Genomic DNA, 24,775 nt, shown 5'->3' with positions numbered 1-24,775 from the left:
TAGAGCTGACATGTGTTTTGTGGTTTTTTAAGTTTTTTTTATATAACTGCAAATCCTTGCAGCCCCCTTCTGACCAAACCTGAAACAAGGGGAAAGATTCCTTTTCTTGAAATAAGCCATGAATGCTTAGGATGTGCTTCAACCTGAAAAGAGGCAGCTTTTAATCTTCATTAAGAGCAATTAATATTAAAAGAAAAACAATGTTTTAACTTTGCTCTGCACCAGTTTGGTTTGAAGCAGGTACTATCTGCCACCTCCACAGGCAGGGGTTGAGAGTGGCCTGCTTCTGGGCACAGGCCTGCAGCCCCTCAGGCAGCTGGTCCCTTGACAGCGAGGTGAAAAATTGTGCTTTGGTCAAAAAATTTTTTTAGCTGTGCTTGTGTGGGGTGCTGTGCCTGCTCTACCCAGGCTGCAGCCAGGCTTATAATGCCGGACAAACGCCGGCTTGGGGGTGGGGTTGAGCCGCGTGAGCCTGCGGCCCAGCAGGCGGGAGACCCCCTCAGGCCCAGGCGAAGCCCGGGGGAACCGGGCCCTCGATGTACGCGGCGCCCGCGGGTCCGGTCTTGAGCCCGAGCAGCAGCGCCCACGCGCTGCGAGGCGGTGGTGGAGCGAGGGACGCGCCAGCGGCCTGCGGCAGCGCGAGCCCGAGCCGCCACGCGCGGCGAGTGGGCCCCGCCCCAGGCTCCTCGGGCCGGGCCGGGCGGGGCTGTTGTCCCCACGGCCCCCGCCCCCCCGGGCAGCAGCGCGCGGGGGAGGGGCGGGGGGTCTCCAGTGGGAGCCGCTTCCCCGTGGTGCACGGGCCGCCCTCCCCTCCCCCTGAGGCAAGGCAAGGCCCGGCCGGCCCTACCCCCCTCCCCCGTGCCCCGGGGCGGCGGGTGGCGCTGGCCGCGGCGGCTTGGGGCTCAGTGTCCTTGTGCGGAAATGACACACGGTCCCGTCACGTCACGCGAGAGCGCCGCGCGCGGACCCTCGCACACAAAGAGCGGGGGGGAGACGCGGGCACCAGCGGCCGCTCGCAGCCGCCCCCGCCCCGGTCCCGCCGCCAGCCCCGCAGGTAAGCGCCCGCGCCCCCACTCCGCGAGGCCGCCCCGGCGCAAGGGCAACCGCGGGCCTGTCCCGGACGCCGCGGGGGAAGTGGGCCGCGGGCCCCGTCCCAACCGCCCCGCACCCCAGCCTGGCCCCGGCTTTTGTGGGCCGCTCGGAACGTTGCTATGGCGCCGCGGCTCGTGGCGCGCTCGGTCCGGCCGCTTCCATCTCGGCGCTGGCGGGGAGGAGTGGAACGGTCACGCCGCCGCCCCTCCCCCCGCCACATGGACTCGCCCGCCCCAACGGGCCGCGCGCCGGAAGCCGCCACCGCCACACTCGTGGGTTTGAGCGCGGGAACCCGCGCGGGCCGGCCGGGCCGCTGCTGCCTCCGCCCCGGGGCGGGGCTTCCGCCCCGCGGCTCCCACGTGGCACGAGAGAAAGCTTGGAACTCACCCGCGCCCCAGCTTTTTGCACACACCAGGGGTAGCTGGCGAGCCCAAGAAGCAGTGCGTGGGAGCGTCCCCTCCCCCCCGACACGTGGCTACCTGCAAGCTGCTCTGTCTCAACTGCCGGCGGCGCCCGCGAGCCCCCCAGCCGTGCCTGGGGGTGACGTTGTGCCCCACCCCCCTCCGCGTGGCCGAGGCGCCCCCTGGCGGCGGGGCGGCGTAGTGCTGGGCACCGGGCGGGCCCCTGGCGGCGGGGAGGAGTCGCCCCCGCGCTAAAAATAAAAGGCAGCGGCCGCGCGCCCTATAAGTCCTGCCCGCGGGGGCCGCCGGCCCGGGCCGCCCTTTCCTCGCGGGCCGGCTTGGGTTCGTCTCCCCTGGCTGCAAACGCACGAAGCTGCGGGGCTCGGAGCCGCCGGGGCGGCTGGTGTGGGGGGCGGGGACCCCGTTACTCCAATCGGGGCAGTGGCGCAGGCGCCTTGGGGCTCCTCAATGGGAGGGTTTGTTTCTGCCCCTCCTGCCTGCTCTTTTCTTGCCGTCGGGTCTGCTTTGACTTTGAGGGCGAGGCCACGCTGGCCTCCCGCTGCTTTCGTGGTCTCCCTTCATTCACCCTTGCTTCAAGTGTAGGTGACTTGGATAAGTTCTCTGAAGAAAAGTTTCAGATTAGTTTCAGGTGCCAGATCCACCAGTGAGTCTTGTTGTCTTTTTAAGCCCTTTCACGTTGCATTTTAATACTTATTTTCCGGGGGTGGGGAACAGCACAGGCTACAGACAGGGAGCCTGGCTGACTGTACACAACATGCTGCCAGTTGGTACATACAGAGAAAAAAATAGATTTTCTTTGCTCTGTAATTTCTTTCTGCTGTAGTAATTTTAGGTGTGACTGGTAACACTATCAGATGAAGACATTGCAGGCAGAAGTGCAAGCCTGACATTGCCCTTTCCGCTCAGTTGCTCATTCTGCATGTCGAGCAGACCTAGTGTCTTTTAGTTTCCACAAGTGGAGGGGTGTTTTAATTAAAAACTGGTAATTGAAGTTCCAGAAAAATTCCAGGAAATCTGGAAGAAATCTGTTAGTGTTTGGTTTGTGTTGCAGGAGGTAACAAAGATTCAGGACTGGACCCCAGTGCCACTGAGAAGAATACTATTCTCAAACCTCTTATTGTTATTAATGGGTGATACATAGGCTTCTGACAGATGTTAAATTAAAGGTGAGAAGGGCTCTGATGCAAAATCTCAACAGGAGGTGTCATGGTGGAATCCAGCATTGATCCCATTGCATCGTATCACCAGCACTGGGGGAGCTCTGGAGGGGTGCCCTGATCAGCTACCAGCCGCTGGAGCCTGCAGGAGTCTGAGTCTGGGAGCACTGGCCATGGATTCAATTAAAGGCACTATAGGAACTGGCTACAGTTATTACACAGTTTATGTGATAACTTTGTGGCTTATTCCTCATTTTATTGTGCTGTTAATTGAATGAATGAGTGGCTAGGTCACCACTTAAGACATGACTGAATACTCAGTGGCTCTAGAGAGACCAAGTGTTCAGCTGATTAAAAAATGGCTTTCACTGAGCTACAATAGTTTTCTCAAGTTGAGGATCTGGTTATTAATAACCCAAACTATGACAGTTAAGGATGTTTTTAGCAGTATCTTTTATTGAACCAGCTGTATAGTTGGGAGAGATGTTAGATGCACGTCTGGGCAAACAGTGACTTGAAAAAGGCACTTCGTGCTTCAGCCCTTCATATCTGACCCTTCACAGCATCTGGAAGCAGGTGGTGGGGCAGGTGGAGCTGTCCTGCCTGCTTCTGTTTCTGGGAGGAGTGTGGGCGGGGAGGGTTACAGCAAGAGCAGACTCTCTTGCCTGCTTTAGGTTTATCAGATAGCCCTAATCTAATGTAGAAGGAGTACCTGCTCAAGCACTGCCCTTCCCATCTGGCTGGGCATGAGGCACATAGGGCACTTGTACCTGGCTGTGGTGGCTGTGCCTGTGCAGCAGTACCCCTGAAAGGGTTTTGCATAGGAGTGGACTGCATTTGGGCCGGAGGGCCACTTAGCGAGTATTGGGGAGGTGTTGCGGGCTGGGTCAGTAACCTTCTCCACCCCCCCCCCCTTCTGCAGCAGCTCACCAAAAGTCCCTAAGTCGCTTTGCCCCGGGGCCCAAGACCAGCCCAGAACATGCTCTAACAGGGCACGCTTGGCTGGGCAGTGTGGGATGGGGCCGCAGCCTGGCAGGGAGTGGCATTCGAGAGCAGGATAGGTAGGCAGGGCCGTGATCTTGGGATGGTGATGGCCAGGGCCCAGAGCAGAGCTGTGATCCACTCCCAGTACATCCCTGCCTGCAGAAACAGCACTTGTCGCAGGGATTTGTGGACAGCAGATTGTGGCTTTGCCTCAGACTGCAGCCCCAAACTATCACTGCCCCAAGATCCCAGCTCTGCCTGCCTGTCCCACTCCTGGATACCACTCCTCACCTACCTGTGGCCCCATCCCATCTGCCTGGCTGAGCAGGCCCTGTCCACACAGGTCCCAGCTCCACCCCCATGGAGACCTCATCAGGCACCCCCAGTGGTGGCTGCAGAGCGGACAGGCTGGAATGCTGGGGCAGTGAAGCCAGGGCCAGGTCTGACAGTGGCAGCAACACTAGCGGTACCAGTCTGAAGGAGCTCCTGCTGCTGGGGCTGCTGGGAAGTGGAGGCCAGCCATTGAACCACTCTTCTTCAGCCTGCTGCATACTTGGGCAGCAGGACTGACTACACACACTGCAGCTCCTCAGATGCAGGTGGCTGGGGAAGGGGTGGGGCTGAAGTAAACCCAGCCCAGTTCACGAGGCTGTGACAGGGACAAAAAGTCCCCATGGTGGGGGCTTTCCCTCCCCTCACACTATGCAGACCTAGGCTATGGCACTGGAGGTCTGTTCCCCTTGTCCCACCCCATCTCACCAGGCTGACTGGCTCAGGCAGGAAACAAGCTAGGGAGCAGAGGTGTTACTGCCTCAGCTCTGTGACGTCTGGGAGTGGGGCTGGCCCTGCTTCTCTGAAGCAGACACAACACAGGGCTGCAAAGCATCCTGGGATACTGGGGGTCTGCGAGTTAACTTGAATCAGGACGAGATCTGGAATAGAAATTTCATAAACTCTTTTAACCTAAATCAGTTAAGTTGGATATTTCATCCATCCAGGTTTATCTTGAACCAGGTTTGGTCATTTTGAAAGCAGTTTATGTACACTGAACTTGTGTTTTGTTACAGGTTTCAATTGGTGTCCAATCAATTTTACCTGGTTTATGTGTAACTTCTGTCCCTAGCCTAACTGTTAGAACATTTCCCAAGGAGAGAAGAGACAGGTTTGTTGTTAACCTAGCTGGGGGAGACATTAATCTAGCTAGAGGTACTCCCCAGCTGGGTTATGAAAACTTCGATACTTTGCCACAGTGAATCAAGAGTTAGTGGTTAGGACACTTACCCAGAGGTGTAGGAGTAGGGTCCTGCATTACTGGCCCTGCTTACAGAACTTTTTACATATTTCATACAATGACTGTATTATAAAATATATAACTGGTCCAGGGAGTAGGGACTAGAACCCAGTCCCCAACCCAGGAGGAGAGAATCCTAACAAGCAGGCTACAAAATTGCACTACCTTTGTTCTGTCTACAAGAATCTTCAACAGGTAGAAAGTGTCTCAACCTAGCACAGTGTGGTCATAAGGGTACTCTTCTAGGAGGTGGGCCATGGATTGAGGCGCTTCAAACTTTGGAAGTACCTGAATGTCTTCCATTTTTTAGCTGAATGCCATAACCTTTAGGAGGGACCAATACCAACACCATTTGAAGTGACCATAAAACAATTTTTTTTGCAAACCCAATCCATCTGATACCTATCAGTCTACTCTGAATGTACCTACAGATTGGACATCTTGGGCAATGTCGGTTGCCTAGTCTTTGAATCCTGGATTGCCTCGTCTTTGAATTCTGATAAAGTGTAGGTGCGTGATGAGTGTCAAACTGTTCAGAACCACCCTGGTCTGGGTTTGTGCAGGAGCTGTACTTTAAAGAGCTGAGAGACATCTAGAGAACTTCAGTATGAAACTGGGAGTTACCTGAGTTTTCTACTCTGAGGCACTCAAAAAGGTGAGGAAAGTTTTTTGGATCAGTTCTGGACTTCGCCACCGCACTTCTGCTTAAGTTTTTTTTTTTTTATGGAAGTAAACAGTTTCTTTAAACAAAAGGAAAAGATAAAACATAACTGCATGCAAATCCATTATGGTAATGATGTCTAGTAAAGGCAATTCTTGTATACTAAGTCTGTGTTTTGGTTCATACAGTTTGGCAAAAAAAGGACCATCTTGAATTTAAATATACAGGTTTTTTGTCAATAAATAAAATTTATCATATAGCTGCAATGCAGGCATTGACCATCATTGAGAATTAGTATTTACCTGAGGATTGTGCTTTGCTGGCATACCAGGTGTCAGCTCTATAAATGCCTGGTATTAGAGGCTTACTGATGCATCAGTTTATATCGTATCGGCACTGATAAAAGGAAAATTGACATTATTGGCAATCAGCTTTTTTTGGCTGATAATGTTGTTGATAAATGCCATGTGCATACGTGCAGCCGCAGCATGCATGTGGCCAGCCCAGCAGCTTGGACAGCAGCATCCAGCTAGTAAGTCTGGTGGAGGGAAGGCAGATCGAGGCCTCCGCGATAAGGGAGGGAGCAGAGCTGGGGCAGGGACAGGTGCTGCTCAGCCAAGATGGGGTGGGGAATGGAGCTTCAAGTGGCTCGCCCCAGGAGGGCAGCTCCTGCCATTGCATGCACCCCCCGAGGCAGGCATAGGGGGAATGTGCCCCCCCAGATCTGTGCATGGGTGGAGGGTGGGCTGCCGCTGCAAACTGGGGCAGGGGCGGTGCCAGGCTCTTGCCAGCAGGGGTGGGGCTAGGCCAGGACTTCACTAGGGGCAGGCAGGAGCACTGGAGAGAAGAGGTCATGGGGGGGTGATGGCAAATTCTGGTGTGGCTGCAGCCCACCCTGTAGGCCCTCCTCCTAGCACAGCTGCTCCCCACTCTGAGCGCAGCTCCAGTCCAGCACCCCCTACCAGGAAGAGCCCGGCCCCACCAGAGTGGGCAGCCTGCCCTCACCCCACACGCAGATCCAGAAGGCACACACCTGCACCTGCCCCTATGCCTGTCCTAGGGGCGCATGCAGTAGTGGGAACTGCCCCCTGCAATACCCCAATGAGCTGCTCACGGCTCTGTCCCACGCCCCACCCAGACTGGGCAACACCAACCCCAACCCCACTCCCTCCCTCCCCATGCCCTTTTTCCTCCCCCACCCCTTCTTCCCCAGCAGACTTACCGGCCAGCCCCTGCTCTCCAAGCTGCTGGGCTGTGTATCAGCAATCAGATCGGTATCGGCCGATATGGCTTGTTAATAATTGGGCATCGGTACTGGCCCAAAAAATCTTTATCAGTGCAACCCTATCTAGTACAATAACGTGGACATTCTGCTCCGATAGATCTGTGCTATGGGAATGTGTGGGTTAGAAGAGGAAGCATCTATTTTCTTTTATTGATAGTAATAAAATAAATAGCAGTATATAGCAACAGCTTAAGTTCCATGTAGCTTAAATTCCATGTACTTATTAATCTGTTTCTTTAAAATTATATTTTGCAGACACTGCATGCTTAAGACAAAGTGAATACTTTGTTTGCAAATAATTTTCAATAATTCTCATCTCTAGAAAATGCTAGCACATTTCAGTCTTTGACCAGGCAGTATAGAAGAGCCTGCCTTTTCAGATGCAAGTGAAGCAGAAGTCTGGGACATAGTGCTGGCTGCCTTCAGTAAAAAATATGAAGCATTTGTACCACCATGAGGATATTGGAGGAACAAACTATTTATGAAGAGCAGATTTAGTTGAGCACAGGGTTTTAACGGTAGAATTCTGAGGTATTCATTTTGACCTGATTGCAGATATTGGTATTAAAATACTTGGAATGCTGTGCAGTTGAAAAAAAGAGATCTTCAGTTACCATGTTAAGTGAGTGGGACTCTTCAGTCAGGTTCCAAGACTTGGGCTTCTTAAATAGGGATCCTGTTCTACAAGACTAGAAATATGAATTTCGGATCTATGAATACAGATGCTCAAAAAATTTTAATTGTGTAATAAGTGGTTCAGTATGTTATTGTCCTTGAAAGGTTGATCATGCATGCATTTTCTAAACGTAGGTATTCATTCTTTCTCAGCAAATTTCCTTCAGACATTTCAAAGGAACTTCTTACCGAAGAACATGGGAAGTTTGAAATTTAAAGTGAGCTATCTTAACTTTGGGCCCATTAGAAACTTTTTTTGTTGTGATTTTCTTTTTCATACTTATAACTTCAAAATCATCAACCAGAATTTTACTAAACTTTTTAAAAGAATATTAACCAAGAAAGAGAACAGTCTTGATCCCGTAATGTCAGGAAGATGTTTTACATGACTATATAATTGTTGAGATAACTGGTTTTACAACAACCAGAAGTATGGGAGGCCCTTTTAATGGTACCCATGGAAAGATACGTTTACTGCTGTGTACAGCCGTGATTCTCAGCCAGGGTCCTAAGGTGCCAGGTTACCCACATTTCATAGTTTCATAGTTTGTAGGGTCGGAATGGACCTGAGCAGATCATCAAGTCCGACCCCCTGCCATGGCAGGAAAGAGTACTGGTGGGGTCAAATGATCCCAGCAAGGTGTTCGTCTAGCCTCCTCTTAAAGATGCCCAAGGTAGGAGCCAGCACCACTTGGCTTGGAAGTTGGTTCCAGATCCTAGCCGCCCTGACAGTAAAGTAGCACCTCCTGATGTCTAATCTGAATCTACCCTCTGCCAGCTTGTGACTGTTACTTCTAGTTCTCCTGGTAGCGTGCGGGGAGACAGGGACTCCCCCCAGTGCCTGCTGGTCCCCTCTGACTAGTTTGTAACAGACCACTAGATCCCCCCTCAGCCTTCTCTTGTGGAGGCTGAACAGGTTCAGGTCCCATAGCCTCTCCTCATAGGGCCTGCCCTGCTGCCTCCTGATCATGCGAGTGGCCCTCCTCTGGACCCTCTCCATGTTGTCCACATCCCTCCTGAAGTGCAGCACCCAGATGTTACTGCCAGGTCCTTTGAATGGTACCGTGAGATGCGAGGAGTTAAGCAGGTAAGTCAGGCTCAGGCTTGTCCCTGCCTGGATGATCCCCACCCCTACTGCACAGTCCCTATGTAAGGAGATAAGCATTGTAATATATACATTCATTTTTTAAATTTGGTGCCACTCAATTCTGAAAATGTATGGAGGGGTGCCTCAAGTCCAAAAAAGTTGAGAACCACTGCTGTAGATCTTACAGATATAGATAGTAGACAGCAATGACTTGATATCAGTAGGATTAGGGGAAGCAATAGTTACACGACTATTCAAGTTAGGCTCGGGCATCCTGGTGAATTAGGTGAACATATCAAGTTGTAGTCTTAGTCATTAAAGGTGGTGTGGGGAAACTGAGTTGTATGTTTTTGAGGTTATGGCTTGGCTTACAGTTGCAGCAGGTAGAAAATGCAAACACACTCCTTGGAAAAACACATAGAAGGCCACCAAGATGAGCTTTCTAACATCTTTAAAGACCATAATTTTGAGAGAGCACATCCAAAAGATGCTCTTTCATAAAGGAGACAGTATCTGCAAATAGTCACCAAGCCTGCTTGGTTACAATACTTCAACACTTAAACTAAAATACATTCAGAATATACTTTACAGGTTGCTCCTCTGCAGTTTGCAGTTTTATGAAAATCCATGTCAAATTCTTAGGTGTTCGTGACTTCTGTGTTTACTTCAGGAATTCTCATTTTTTCCCCATCTTAATAGAGGGTCTCTTGAATGCTCCTGGTCTTTTTTCCGTAGTTCCTTTATATTGTATTAACTTGAAAAGTTTCTTTGTATGAAAAAATATTATTAGGAGAGTATTTAGAGCTAAATCCACAGACTGACATAGGAACACTTAATGTTTAAGATCCTGTTACCTACTGAAGTCCTCATCTCAAGCTTTCTACATGATGCATAGAGAGGTTTAGGTGAATATAAAATGGGATTCATAGAAGCTGGCATGCTGATTGGGCAGCTGCTTAAACTAAATTGTATGAAATACTGAAGTGTTTCAGAACTAAGCCCCATCCCTCAAAGGTGTCAAGTGCTTAACTCTTGGTCAGCAGTGCCTGTTTCTGGTTGGTATTCTGAGTTAAGTAGTTTGTCTTGGAGTTAGGGCCCTAAATTAAGCCACCCCTTTATTGTGGGGGGAGGGGGAGTTGAGAAAAAGGGCTGAGGGAGACCACATTACACCCAGTAGGCTCTTAATCTGGAAGATGGGAGTCCCTGCATTCAGATCCCTCCTTTACTTGTTTTAGGGCAGGGATTTGAATCTGTTACTGGCCCATCCCAGGTGAGCATCTCTAAGTATTGGGCTATAAAGTTAATCTCCTTCTGGTCCATTGGATAATACAAAGTAACTTAAAAGTGCTCTGTTTTGATTGCTGTTCTAGCTTTGATTCTTGCTTGCAGCACTAGTGGCATTTCTATTCAGTCAATTGAGGGAATCAATTGACTTAGTGGTTCATTGTTCTTTATTCCACAGGTGTTAAGATCATCTCTCCTTCTTAACTGTCTTGATGTTCCACTGATTAAGCTAACCTTTCTTCTGGCAATTTTACTCTCTTAGATATTCCTGTCCTGTCTTTTCTTATTTCACAGCCTTGCAAACTGTTTTTAGCTCTTTTTAAAATAATGGATCCACCCGTGGAAACCAGTCTTTACCATCAGCTAGGGTTCCACCTTCTGGCTAAGCAGAAAAGGGGTGGTAAATCAACTAAAGATTAGGCTCTGTCTCCTCTATGCAGCCATAACTTTTGAAAAATCTTTTTTGCTCAGTTCTGCCTTCTCACAAACAAGGTGTATGTCTTGTCTGGGGGTATGTTGTATGCAAGAAAATACCATATTTTAATACAGATTGGTGCCTGGAAATAGAACCAATACCAGCTAGTTCTGTATGGACTGGGCCTGGTTTAAAAAACATTGATTCCATATCAGTATTTTAAGATGAGAAAAAAAGTGTTTTGTTGTTTTCTGAGACAAATGGATAACTACAGACTCCCAATCAGAATTGCCAGCTTGTAAAGTTGCAAACAACTCTATTTACCCAGCATGGCTTAATCTGTCAGAAGTCTCAAAATTATAACACATGACTGTATCTAGAAGGCAGTGATAACAGGCTAAATAAGAGGGAATATTTGTGCCTTTGTAGGAAAGCCTGCACAAACATGACAACCCATAGAAATTGCTCAAATGATGCTTCCCCACCATTCATATTTTGAAAGCACAGGCAGTAGTCTAGTGTTCAGTACACGAGCATGTGCTACAATTTCAGCAAACATTTTTATTTGTTTTAGGAGTCAAACATTGTTTCCATAAAAATCATATGCTATGCTACGGAAATGTACAAAACACCTTTTGTAGACAAGCCTACGAACTTCATTTTATAAATCTACTGGATACAAAAAATCATGGACTCAATATAGACATTGGATTTATGACACATTACAACCTGCCTAACATCTGATTCACCAGGTACCTGCCTGACCTGACCTCATACTTTTCTTTTTTCCCTCCTCTTTCTCCCCTCACCTTCCTTACTTTTCTGCCCTTTGTCTTCTAATTTCCAGCTATTTCCTTTTTATAGCCTCTTTTCCACCTTGAATTACTACTACTCTAGAGTCTCCCTTACTCAACGTTGGCCTTTCCCTGCTCTACCTTTTGTTTCCCTAATTTCTACCTATTTACATTCTAACTGACACCCTGCCACACTTTTGGCTTCTCTTATTCTTTGGAGTCTCAGAACAGCAGAGACTTCTTATGTCTGAAGAAGGGTGATCACCCCCAAAAACGTGCTAAAATCTTTTTTCCAACTATGCAGTTGGTCTAATAAAAGATATTGCATCTACCCAAAGAACCTTGCTATGCTATACAGTATGCACTCAGGCAGTGACATTAGGAATTTATTTTCAATGATTTACTGCTTCCATTCTAGGGGTGGAGTCTCCTGTCGCATAGGAAAACTGGTCTGCTTTTTCTTTCTTGAATACTGAGTCTACTTGAGTAATGCACATCTTTGCATTTTTCCTGTGATAGATATCTAATGACTCCAATACAAACAGACCTGTAGATGCCCTTAGTCAGGATGCCTTTTGGGTGCAAGTTTGAGGAAAGAGCAAGGAGTAGAACGTACTTGTTTTAATGTCAGCATGCAAAGCTTCAGGACCTGTGGATTGTCTTTCTAAATACTTTTTTCTATGCTTATATGTGCATCTATTATGGATTTATTTTTTAGACATTTTTAAATAATTCACACAAATTCTTCCTATTAAAACTTGGCCAACAATATATAAACCCAGGAATTAAATGGTTTATCCCGCAGGAAGTGTTTAAAACAAAAATTCAGTCAGGCATTTAAAATGTATAGAAACTAAACACTGAGGTATACCAACCTTTTTTTGGTGGGGGGGGGGTTAAGTTGGTTCAGAGATGGCTCACAAAATTACAAATTAAATTTTAACAAGTAATATTGGTTAAACTCTGGTCCTGATGGAGACTACAGCAAATCTCCTGTACACTTCAACAAGATCAAATTAGTGTAGCCTATGGTTTTCTCATTGTGGGTATTTGGTATGTAAAATGCCAAAGGCCTGAGATGCTCCCAAATGCTGTTTCCTGGGAAACAAGGTCACAAGCTGCGGCTCTGATCCTTTTTCCCAGCAACAGACTGCAGCTGAGGGTGAATGTCCCTGAGTTCCCCATTCTAGTAGTCATGGCTACAAACCCAAATTCCCAGGCCACATTATGCAAGCACTTCAGGACTAATGTTATCTGCCCTGCACCTGTTTACTCTCCTCTAGAATTAGTTACTATCTGAGGGAGAACCATTTAATCAACAACAGGACGAAGAAGAAATACAGAATTTTTCACCTGTATATCAACAGGGCAGGAAATAATTAAAAATCTTCAAACACTTTGGGAGGTGAAAATTATCAACCAGAGTCAGTGACCTTCTTGTATGGTTTTCTTATTTTGGCTATTTTTCACCATTTCTTACCATGTTTTTTTGGTTTCCTCCCCCCCCCCCAGCCCAAATCTTATCAGCTGAACTTGAACACTGTTCCAAAAAAAGGCCCCAGTTCTGCCAATGGAGGTGTGTAAATATTTTTTTTCAAAGTGGTGATTCCCCCATCCCACCCCCCACTAAAAAAAAAAAAAAAAATCAAGAAAAAAATTGCTTGGAATTAAAGCAGTAATTAGTAATTTGGGGGGGGGGGTTAACATAATGGGTGGGGAATCTTTATGATTTTGAGAGAGGGTTAAATTTAATTTGAGGTTTTTAACGTTCTTAAATTAAATGTTTGAAAATGTTCCCAAAGAAAACACGCTTTGAAATGAGAAAGCAAAATGTCTTGTTTTAGAAATTCAAAAACAAAATGGACTTCTCTGAAGGTTTTTTCTTTTTTTTGCCTAATTTTTCTTTTTGCAAATTTTTCAGTCACCCTATGAAACTAGTTTTCCAGCCAACTGTGCACCAAAAAATTGTCAGCTGTACTTTCCTTTCCATACCCTCTTCTCCAGCTGTTTCTCTAGCTCTCACATAACTCCACCTTTGAGATCAGCAACCTCCTTTTAGAGCACCTTTTTCTGAAGTGTCATGCCTGGTGTTTTTCTCCCATACTTTTTCTTTGCATAAGTGTGTTTTCTTTCACTCTCATTCAATGTTTGTGCTCTCTCTCCACAACTGGTGGCTCTAATGCAGAAATAGAGAGCTGCCTGGAAAACTTCTAAAATCTGCAACTGCCTTCTTTCCTGGCATGTGATTCTTCTAAGCATCTCTGCTCCAAGGCCTGTTTGGGCCTCAGCCCCTCTTAAAATACAAAACCTCCAGCAACAAGATTCTCCTGTCATAGTTATCTTTGTCACATCCACATTTTGGCACTGTGCCTTGTGTTCCAGAGCCATGCCTACCATAAAACATTAAAGTGTAAGTAAGAGTTATAGCCTCAGAACTAAATATTTTGGTGTATGGGCTATTTGGGCAAATTATGCACAAACAGAATTACACTCCTCTTCTTGCAGTTCAGCTTAACTTTTTTATAGCACGCTCGTCAGAGTGCTGTGATCTTGAGATTTTTTCATTAAGGCTTATATGGGCCTATTTTTAAACACATACATGGTACCAGTTTTCTAAAACATTTTTAAAAATGTGTTTAATTCATATTGCACCACCCCTTGTGGAAGTGGGCTTTCTATTTGGTTCATAAGCCATTAATAAACTAAATTCAGTGTTTCCCTACAATGTAACAGTTTAACTAAAGAAATTTTAGTTTAATTGACACAGCACTTGTGTAAACAAGTCTGCAGGCTTGAACCCAAGTGTGATTAACACTGGGGATAAGCCATATGCTAGGTTAGGACTGTCTGACTTCAGTGGCTGGGGGCTGCATGCTATACAGATCGCAGGCCTGGGGCTGCTTACTGGGCAAGCTGCATGCTGTGGGGGCTGCGCGGACTCCCTTGCAGCACTGCCACGTGAACTCCTTACCACTGCTGCTGTGAGCCTCCTCACTGCCGCCACCACATAGGTGAGCCCCCACACCCCAGCTGTTAGCACTGCACAGGTGATACTCCACCAGTGCCATGCAAGTAGCACAAGCTCCCCCCACTCGAGTCCCTCTGCTGGCATTGTTATGCATCACCAAACTCACCAGGCCTCTGGCCATGCTGCCTTGTGCCAGGGACGCGGGACGCAGGCCACCACCGCCACATCTGCCACAGTAACAGGGCAGTGGCAGCCCAGCAGGAGCTTACTGCCTGCACTTTACCCTGGTAGGCTGCATCTGAGCCCTCTGCTAAGTAAAAGGGGCACTGCAGCATAAGGGGTCTCTAGAAGCTTTTTGGCTGCCTACAGAAAAATTGCCTTCCCCAGTTCCAGCATCAATGCAATCTCTCTCAGTTCTTTTGAGGACATTATTTGCAAACCATGGTTTAGGAGGAGGCATGTTGAATGGAGGAGGGTGTCTTCAGCAGACAGCCTGGCCTGTGGAATAGCCTAGAATCAGGAGTGCACAAAAGTGGCTTATGGCCACCTTCCCCCAATCCTCCCATCTAGCCCATGACTTGCACACACACCTCTTTTAGCAGCACAGTAAAAGATTTCACTTTTAGTAAAAGATGGATTTTTTTCCCCCTTATTTTTTAACCAGATTTTTTTCTTTGGTAATACTGAACCATTCAGGCTTTAGCAACAGAAGACTGTTTGGAAATAATGATGTTAAAAATGCCTTAAATAATTACATTTATTTTTCCATAATAAAAGCATTTGATGTTATTTGAAAGTCACCAATTGATAATAAGGGGAAAAAAAGATTAGTGTAAAGCTGTGGATTGTTGCACTTAAAATAACATGGTTCGGATCACAATAGCATTTGAGGGGGTGGTCGTAATGAAGATTTATTCTTACATATAAAAAGGCTCAGAATGCGTTTTTTCACTGTGTTAACCAGTGAGAATTACCCCACGATGAAACGTGTTTGTAATGGTCACTCGATAGACTCTAACTTTTTTTGGCTGTCTTTAAAGGTAGTCAAAAAATTATTTAGAGTACTTTCACTTATGCACTGCCAGGATCACTTTTATCACAAAAAAGTTAAAATGACTGCATTGGTGTTCTTTATATTAGAAAATTAAAATGTCCAGTTATAAACCATTAGGCGTATTTTAGATTTCATTAGCTTGCTTTACAGTGCTGTGCAGGTTGCAGGTAGCCAGAAACTCCATCAGAAAACTAGCAGCTTCCTAGGGCAGATAGGAGATGACTCAAGGATATTTAATGTTGTCCATGAACAGCAAGTGATAATAGCTCAATAAAATGATGCAAAACCTGTTAGCATAAGGCTGAAAACACACCTTTTGCACTGTATTCAGGAAAGTGCTGATAATGTCTTTTTTTAAATTTAGTGGGATAGAAGATGAACTCAGCTGAATTCACTGAGGATGATGAAGGTAAAATGCTGTCTTCTGTATATATTTTAGTTGGACATAACTACTTATAGCAGAAAGACTTTATACCTCTTGATTGAGGTGAAACAAAAATTCTAAATGACTAAAAGTGCAAACTAAAAAAAAACTTCCGTTATTTTTGTTATCCATCTTCTTTTCCCTGGCTCCAGACTTCTGCCTGCTGCATCTTCTATTCACCACTTGTGTATTTTTAGACTGTGAGCTCTTTGGGGAAGGGACTGTTATACCCAGTAGTTTTGCACTGTTCCTAGCACAGTGGAGCCCTGGCTTGGGTGAGGCTTTAGTTAACACCACTAGAAAAACAAGACATACTAATCACCCACTGTTCACAAGGCAGCTTCAGAATTATAATACAAGTTTCTGGAGAAAGCTCATTATTGTTGTAAAACTTTTTTTCCCCAGTAAAAAATATTAAAAAAAATATTGTCAAAGTAGAAACGGAAAATGAAGATGAAGCACTAGACTGCTCCGTGGCATCCAGACCTTTTGAGAAACAGCCCCTGGATGGCTCGGTTACATGCCTACAGGACTCCAGCAAAAGGAAACAGACCTCTCTTGGCAGTGATGGTTCCGGGAATCAGCAAGACGCTTTACCCAGTGTGAAGAAAAGACGCTTTACCCAAGAGGTGATTTCTCTTCTCATGGCTATGCATGATTATCTGTTTACATCTTACAGACCAAATTCGTTGCTGCTATGAGGACAATGCAGTTTGTATAGACTTACTAGCAAGTGAATCTACAATTACAGCCTAATGTTTGCTTGGTTTATGCATTTGTCTGGATATTTCAAACAATGCAAGTAGTATCCTGTTTCGCAACAAATTTACACCTTTTTATCTATTGCTAAATGTTTTTTTTTATACTGTATATAACCATGGCATTCTCAAACTGGTTTGGATTAGAGTTGTTGTCAATTGTTAGTTGAACATTGACAGTCTGTTTCTGAAATGCAGATCTGCAAATCCTTCCCACAACCAGATCCAAACATGATGAGCTACATTAGTGAAAGGGCAGAAGATCTGTTGCCCTTACACCATACAGAACTCTGCCATAATTCTCAGCGTAAGCACCTCTTTTCTTCCAAAAAGCCACAGCCAAACCTAGGAATATGAACTTTAAAAGGTTAATTTTTGAAGTGGAACAATGTACTTGAAACAATGAGTTCACATAGTTGAGTACACATCTGAGTCCTGCTTTGCTCTCAAGCTGTGTATTAATAATACATATCTTCATATTGTCACATTTAACTGCTTTATTTAAAAACAATTTAAATAATTGTCCCTTCCAGCCCTAATGTCTATAATGTCTATGAAACCCAGCTTGGTGAAACCTAAAATCTAACAAATTGATTGCTTATCACAATATGCCTTCTAACAGAGGTGGAGCAGAAATGTGTTCTGAATTTGAGAGGATAAGTTGGGGCATTCTCTGGAGACAAGAGGTCACCAGATAAAGGTAGCCTCCTATGCAGGTTTCACTGCTTTTGTTTTGTGTTATCTGGGAAGTCAAATACATTTATAGTTGTGGCTGCTACTTTGTTCTTAATCTGAGTTGCTCTGGTATTACTGAATCTTATAAACAGGGATGTTAAAGTTGGAATTAAGTTCCTACTTAAAGCATGTGCTTCTCTGAACAATGATTCTAAAAAAAGAGGTTTTTATGTGATTTCATATTGTGTCACTGACTTGCATCAAATGAGCATTTTAGAAGTAAGCCTGGGCAGAGAAGTTTCTGATCTCTATCCCTGCAGAATTCACTGGGATCTAGAAGTCAGGCTTCTCATGCACCATCACCGAATTCATCTTTTTGTCTTCATATTATGTCTTCAGACATAATCTCTGCAGCCTCACAGCCTCTGGTGTGCTCATAAATTTGTCTGTGGAAGCGCATCAACGCAATGAGAGAAGAAACTGGCACCATAGTTCAATTTTAATTTATTCTGTTGTTGACTCAAGAACTAGAATAGAACCCAACTTGATGCCTGCACAGGTATTTTTGGCTCCATGCTACTTACAGGAGTAAAACGTTGGGTAAACTTATTTTTGTCTTTAGGGTAAGCAAATATAAGTATAAATCCACATAGAGAGTAGGTAGACTGGTTAAAAGGGTACAGATAATTCTTTTTTCAGAGAAGAACTTCAGACAAAATGCCTGGCCCTTTGATGGGCCTTCAGTGTAGGTAGCAATTGTGTATCACCTTAAAAGCTTAAAACCTAAGGCTGAATCTTGTTGCTTTTTTGTACTTGAATGCAAGGAAAATATATTTTCATCTCATTAATATTCTGTATAACAAGCTGCAACAATTTTTCAATATGGTCGCCTGCAAAATGCATGTTTGTTTTCTCATATGTTTGAGTTCTGTGTATTGTAATTTGATTGTTTTGTTGTTGTTCATCTATTTAATTTTCTAGGAGAGATTCTCAATATCCATGTGTGCAAAAATAAATGATATACTATTTACTGTGAATTAATTAAAATATTTGCTTCAGAACTCAAACAAAGAGAAACAGTTCAGAAATAAAGTACTTGCATGATTTCTGGCCTGAACTCTGAAGGTCTTACTGCTTGCACTTCTTATGCAAATAGTGTAGAACCAGGAGAAATTCAGCAAACCTAAATCTGCCCGGCTTTCAGAAATCAAGAGCTCCTAATTTCATTTTTTTAAAAGATACTATCAAGGCATTGTTGATTTATAGCCTGTGTTCACTATATTGATTTCCTTCCCCTCAAATTTGGTTTATCGTCACAAAGTTGTTTAAGAGTTGCATAACTAGGGTAGGTTAGCATTTCCATGTTCTTTTGTAGCGGAAGGAGAAAATTAGCACAACTTTGGGGCCAAACAATCTTGCTGATGTTCCCATAACCTGTTAATAAAGAGAATAATGAAACACTAAATACAGTTGGATGAGCTGGTGAGATTCAGTAGCCAGGTCACAGGAGTGTGAATCAGAAAATCTGACTCCTATTCTTGGCTCTGTTACTGACTTGCTACCACTCAATCTCTCTGCCTTCCAAGTTCGTCATATACAAAGTGATATATAATGGTATGGTATTTATTAAGGTCCATGACTAGGGCTCCCCCCACCCCCCGTCAGCCCCTTGTCTTAGATTTTTCTACAAAGTGAAATTGGAGGGCAGGTGGCTGCTGCGGGCCTGACTCTGGCAATGAACCTGGATTGGGGCCAGAGTCAGATCCACAGCAGCCTCCTCTCCTCCTCCACTTGCTCTCTGCAGCTTCTGCTCCCACCTGTGTATCCTTCCTCCTCCTTACTTGTCAGCACAGCTCAGCTCCAGCTCAGACTGGATTCCTTCCCAGGCATGGTATACAAAGAAACTCTGTCCCCTGCCCAGCCAATCAGCAGCACTGCCACTGCTGCCTGGCCCAGCAGAGGCTGAGCTTCCAGGTGCTGTGCTCTGTGCCCCAGCAGACAGTAAAGGGGGAGGAAGAGGTGATACTGGGGGAGAGGGACAGAGAGGCAGAGATTTGTGGAGAGTGGGTAGGGGAAGGAGCAGAAATAGTTGTGGGAAGGATGGCAGAGACCGGGGAGGCAGGATGGTTGCAAGCAGAAGTGGGGAGTAGAGGACAAGAGGCCACCTGACTTTCCCAGTCACTGCTTTCCCTGCTATAGCAGTGGAGAGAGGGAGGGAGGAGAATTTGAGACAGCCCTCCAATAATTAGATTCTACACCTGGAAAATTCCAACAAATGTACACATTTTCCCATGTATAATTATTGGGGGGTTGTCTTAAATTCAGGGTAGTCTTATATTTAGGTAAATACAGTACTTAATTTAAGAAAGTGTTTAAAACACCTCAGGTGAAAACTTAAGTATTACCTTATAAGTATTAAGTTATGAAGTAGCAATACAGTGATTTCAAACAAAATCAAAAAACCAAAAGAATATTTTACTTGTAAAACATGATTAACTGATATCCTTAATGCATTTGTGAATTTCACTTATATAGCATGATTAGGGTCACTGATGAAAGTTAAGTAGAGCATATTTATTAAATGATATCTGTGGAACACACATTTGTGGCTGTTTATTTTTAATGCAGGTTACCTTACTAATGTAGTGTTTGTTTATTCAAAGGGCCTTCTGTCAAACGTGAAAAACAGAGATACTGGGTCACCCACTCAGGCAAATGTAGAACAGTCTAACAAGAACAAGAATCCCAGTGTAACATGGCTTTGTGAAGAGGACACTTTCAGTGACATCACCACTCCATCCTACAAGAAACCTCTGTATGGCATCTCTCACAAAATTACAGAAAAAAAGAACCCACCAGGGGGAGAGCAGTTTGCTTCCTATGAACTGTATGAAAAGATTAGTCCTAGCAGCCCATCACATCTTCGTAATGATCATCGCAAAAGGGACTCTGGAAATCCCATGGTTGTGTCACCTGCCAGCACAGATTCTGATCCAAATGTATATTCCTTGATACAAAAAATGTTTTACACGCTCAACACCCTGAATTCCAATATGACTCAGCTTCACAGTAAAGTTGACCTCTTATCTCTTGAGGTCAACAGAATTAAAAAACAAGTCAGCCCAACAGAGTCTGTAGCAGAGTTCAAGCCTCCCCCTGAGTACCAATTGACCGCCACGGAGCTGAAACAAATCATGGATCAAAGCACATCAGGTGGAGACTTGGCTTGTCGCTTACTTGTGCAGCTTTTCCCAGAGCTCTTCAGCGATGATGAGTTCAACAGGAGTTGCAGTGCATGCGGCTTCCTTAACAAAAAGAAACTTGAATCACTTCATCTGCAGCTTATCCGGAACTATGTGGAAGTTTGTTACCCTTCTGTAAAGAATACTGCTGTCTGGCAACTGGAGTGTTTGCCACAACTCAATGATTTTTTCAGTAGGTTTTGGGCTCAAAGGGAGATGGAAAATAATCAGCAAAGTGTGCAGTCCTCCAGTTTTTATGAGGCTGACCAGGTGGATTCCTCTCATTTCATTGAGGATAAAGAGCAGGAGGAAGCTTTGTCACTGGACAGGAGTAGTGTAATTGGCTCAGATTATATTCTGGATGCTCAAGATCTCAATGAGTTTTTAGATGAAGCTTCCACGCCAGGGGAATTTTCTGTGTTTTTGTTGCACCGATTGTTTCCTGAGCTCTTTGACCACAGGAAGCTTGGTGAAAGGTATAGCTGCTATGGAGATTCAGGAAAGGAACAGCTGGATCCTTCTCGGCTTCAGATAATCCGCAGGTACACAGAAATATACTTTCCTGATGTGCAAGAGGAGGAAGCCTGGTTGCAACAGTGTGTCCAACGAATAAATGAAGAACTCGAAAGCATGTACATGGATGGGAGTGAGTGTGAACAGATGAGAGAAGATTGCTACGATTCTTCTAGTTTGCCAGATGATGTATCTATCATAAAAGTGGAGGACAGTTTTGACTATGAAAGGCCAGGAAGAAGATCAAAAAAAATTTGGCTTGTGCCAATAGATTTTGATAAACTTGACTTCCCCCCTCCTGATTTTGATGTTCCTGTTCCAGATTATTTGTTGAACAAGGAACAGATTAAAAATATATATGAAAGCAGTCTCTCCATAGGCAACTTTGCCTCTCGACTGCTTGTACATTTATTTCCTGAACTGTTTACTCATGAAAACTTAAGGAAGCAATACAACTGTAGTGGCTCTCTAGGCAAGAAACAACTTGATCCTGCTAGGATTAAGTTAATTCGACACTATGTGCAAATACTGTACCCAAGAGCAAAGAATGATAGAGTGTGGACGTTGGAATTTGTTGGGAAGCTTGATGAGAGATGTCGACGCAGAGATACTGAACAGAGACGTACATACCAGCAGCAGCGGAAAGTCCATGTGCCAGGGCCAGAGAGAAGAGAATTTCTTAGCTATGCAATAAACCCAGAAAGATTCAGAGAAGAGTTTGAAGGACCACCACTGCCTCCAGAAAGAAGCAGCAAGGATTTTTGCAAGATACCGCTGGATGAACTTGTTGTTCCAACTCCAGACTTCCCCGTGCCTTCTCTGTATCTGCTGTCTGATAAAGAGGTAAGAGAGATCGTACAGCAGAGCCTTTCAGTCGGCAACTTTGCTGCCAGGCTTCTAGTAAGACTTTTTCCAGAGCTGTTTACTCCAGAGAATCTCAGACTGCAATATAACCATTCAGGTGCTTGTAACAAAAAACAGCTTGATCCCATTAGACTGAGACTGATCCGCCATTATGTTGAAGCTGTTTACCCCGTGGAGAAAATGGAAGAAGTATGGCATTATGAATGTATACCAAGCATTGATGAAAGATGCCGACGTCCCAACAGGAAAAAGTGTGATATACTGAAAAAAGCCAAGAAAGCAAAAAAGTGACAAGCCCTTTTAAATTCCCAAGACTTTGACCACTAAATTATTTGTGAGGAGCATGCTTTGCTTTAGACTGGGCAACTGTTCTCACAATGGGAGCTGAGGGCACTCAGCACCTGAAAGACTAGGCACTAAGATTGTTGCTTTTTAACTTGTGTGCTGCATATACAAGGGCACTGCAGCAGTGGGAAGTGGCTAACTACATTTGTACATGGTGAAGACCATGAATCACCAGTAATAAAGCCATTAATGACTCATTAAGAGCATAGCATTTTGGCTGGTACAAAACATGTATTGAAATTGTGTTATTCCACTCCCCACTTTTGCACCTTCCTTTTTATCGCTTTTTAATAATAAATCTTTTTTTTTTTTTTAATCATTGTGCTCTTCAGGGGCAGTTTTTCATTAAACACTTGTACGCAGTCAAAGTTAAATAATTTGGCATTTGGAATCTGAATTTTATTTAAACCTGCAAACTTTATAGTTTTTGAAAGTGCCATGTTCACTGAAAATTATTGGAACATCAAACTGTTTCTACAGTAATTACGGCTATGCCTTTGTTTTGTCCTTGCTGATATTAGGATACTGAAAGTAATACCACAGCATCAAAGAATGGGTCAAAATGGTTTAATGTCCTTTTTTACTGTTACCCACATTTTATTTCTATTTGTTATAGGAACTGAGACTTAATCCCAGGCACTCAGCACAAATGTACATTTACATTTTGACCCTATGCCTGAATTTGTACCCTTACTTACATGATTTATTGCATTGCCTTCAAGGTGACTGCAGGTCTGAATAAGTTCTGCTTGTCCAAGTAAAGGGTGCAGAATAGAATCCAAATCTTCACCAGTAGAATGTGTTATCATTGCTTGTTAGTCTGTTAGAAAAATACTTGAAACAAGGAATGAAGGGAGACATCTTAGTCCTTATTCTTCATCAGAATCATAATTCCAAAGGTTTCCAGCACTGAATACTACACAAAGAAAGATTTGATTCTGTAATGCAATTAAATGCTGCAAGGTCCTCACCTGTGAGGTGTGTCGATTTAACCCATTGTTTGTAAATGCAGCACAGCCTGAATACTCCAAAGGTCATAGGAGTATTGAAATTCCTTCAATTATCCAAGCTTATTTAGTGTGATAAGTAGCTGTTTGGAGAGGTAATCTTGTATGTATAACAGGTTCAGAGGACTGAGATTGCATTAAAAACAGAGCCTAGTTTTTCTGTTATTTATACTGATGAAAAGCAGAAGGAATTCCACTGCTGAAATGAAGAGAATCAAGCCTCCAGGTGGGTGTTAGTAAGGACAGTGATCACTTAAGCCTGACCATCCCTAGAACACTTTGAGTTATTAGTTAATGTTCTTTGTGTTCTTCCTTTGGCATTTATCAAGATGGGTTATAGTATCAAATTAGAAGTAAGCCCCACTGTAAATTTATATTTTAGACTTTGTACAAAATACTTGATATTTTTACTTCAGATTTTTAGAATTTATTGTTCTTAGAATCATGTTGACACCTTTCTTTAATTTTTCCCCTAAAGGCAAAAGATAGCAAAGTTACATTATGTTAAAGTTATGTTATGTAAGTCACACGAGCTAGTAGTGGTCACTCATTTTTCCCATTGTGATAGCAGAATCCTCAAAGAATGTATGAAGAGAGTCTTGAATGTACTAAGTAATACCCTAATACTGTTAAAATTCACTTGTTTCTTCCTCTTGGCATAAATAATAGCAGACCATGCACAAAATGGATATCAGAGCAAATGTGGCTATAAATAAAATGAAAACATTTTACCAAAGATTATGAACTGATACCATGATGTCTGCATCTTACCTTTCAGATTAGTGCATATTTTTAGCAACTGAATGTAGTGGAACCTCAAGGTTTTGGGTTTTTTTTACAATTGTGTGTTAACTAGCACCTCTATGTGAACTTTTCTACATGCACTTTTATGGGCTACATAAAATGTCATGAAAAGAATGAAGGTCTTTTTTAATTTACTGTTGAAAACGGCTTGCATTTATCCTGCAGCCCAAAAGGTAAGGGTTGTAATATGCAGATTCTCTTTATAATTTATTTGTACTTATTTTAATGTCACATTTGTTTCACTGATATGTAATAGCAAACCCCACATAAGGATTCAGCATATCACACAGTTAGGAAAGAGATGATGAGAACTGACAGATGTTTCTATCCAGTATGAAAATTGAAAATGTTTTGATATTCATTATACGTTACTAAGTCATTTTCTTGTTAAATCAGTCAGATGAAGCTATTCATATGATACACTAATAGTTTAGGAATGGATTTTGTCCTTAAAAAATTATCACCAAAAGTGAGCATGCAGCAAGAACCTGGTTGCATTTCCTTTTATATTACATACACTTTATACACTCCTCTAATCTGATTGTCCAAAATCCTTTTATGATCCAACTTGCTTTCAAATAGCTGTTTTTTATAAATGATATTAAGTCAACACAAGCACATTTAAAACAACTGTGAGATTGCCAAAGGAAACTTTTTTGAGGTGCAAATTCATCCAATTGGTCGGTTTTAAAAATGGAGTAATTATATGTATGGATTACTGTTATGAGAGAGTAAAGTTAGCTATGAACAATTACATGAATAGTAACTTCTTTTTTTGTTTAGTTTGTCTAAGATTTGTTACTAAGTTCTGGATTGTCATTTACCTGTTGAATAAATAAGCAGGGACAGCTTGATTTGCTGTAACTATTATGACATCCTCTCTCTTTTAGAATGTAACTTTAGAAAGAAAAACTGTGGTTGTTTTGAAAATGAGGCAGTAACTAAGAAATTTCTAAGTATTAACTGAAAAAAAC

General features: G+C 43.9%; 1 protein-coding gene across 8 annotated transcripts; it reads left to right on the top strand.

Moving 5' to 3' along the window:
• On the top strand, positions 1-24,555 carry BEND3 (BEN domain containing 3). 8 transcript variants are annotated; one of them, XM_090037453.1, is made up of 5 exons: positions 1-1,054; positions 5,510-5,601; positions 15,534-15,578; positions 15,999-16,222; positions 19,690-24,555. In XM_090037453.1, exons 3-5 carry the CDS (start codon positions 15,545-15,547, stop codon positions 21,934-21,936), a joined length of 2,505 nt encoding a protein of 834 aa, XP_089893579.1. In that variant the 5' UTR covers positions 1-1,054; positions 5,510-5,601; positions 15,534-15,544; the 3' UTR covers positions 21,937-24,555. The 8 variants fall into 8 exon arrangements, with proteins under 8 accessions (XP_089893579.1, XP_089893603.1, XP_089893621.1 ...); XM_090037477.1 differs by having other exon boundaries at positions 2-1,054; positions 16,032-16,222; XM_090037495.1 differs by lacking the exon at positions 5,510-5,601 and adding an exon at positions 5,378-5,456 and having other exon boundaries at positions 2-1,054; positions 16,032-16,222.
• The last annotated feature ends 220 nt before the right edge of the window (positions 24,556-24,775 follow it).

Source organism: Crocodylus siamensis, chromosome 1 (assembly GCF_052110815.1).
Source record: "Crocodylus siamensis isolate JL-2025a chromosome 1, ASM5211081v1, whole genome shotgun sequence".
NCBI lineage: Eukaryota > Metazoa > Chordata > Crocodylia > Crocodylidae > Crocodylus > Crocodylus siamensis.
This window is presented reverse-complemented; position numbering and strand designations above follow the sequence as displayed.

Excerpts from the sequence above, each read along its gene's own strand:
- BEND3 (XM_090037453.1), top strand. The coding sequence starts at position 15,545 with ATGAACTCAGCTGAATTCACTGAGGATGATGAAG. Across the intron at positions 15,579-15,998 it reads ATTCACTGAGGATGATGAAG|TAAAAAATATTAAAAAAAAT; the intron begins GTAAAATGCTGT and ends TTTTTTCCCCAG. Across the intron at positions 16,223-19,689 it reads AAAGACGCTTTACCCAAGAG|GGCCTTCTGTCAAACGTGAA; the intron begins GTGATTTCTCTT and ends GTTTATTCAAAG.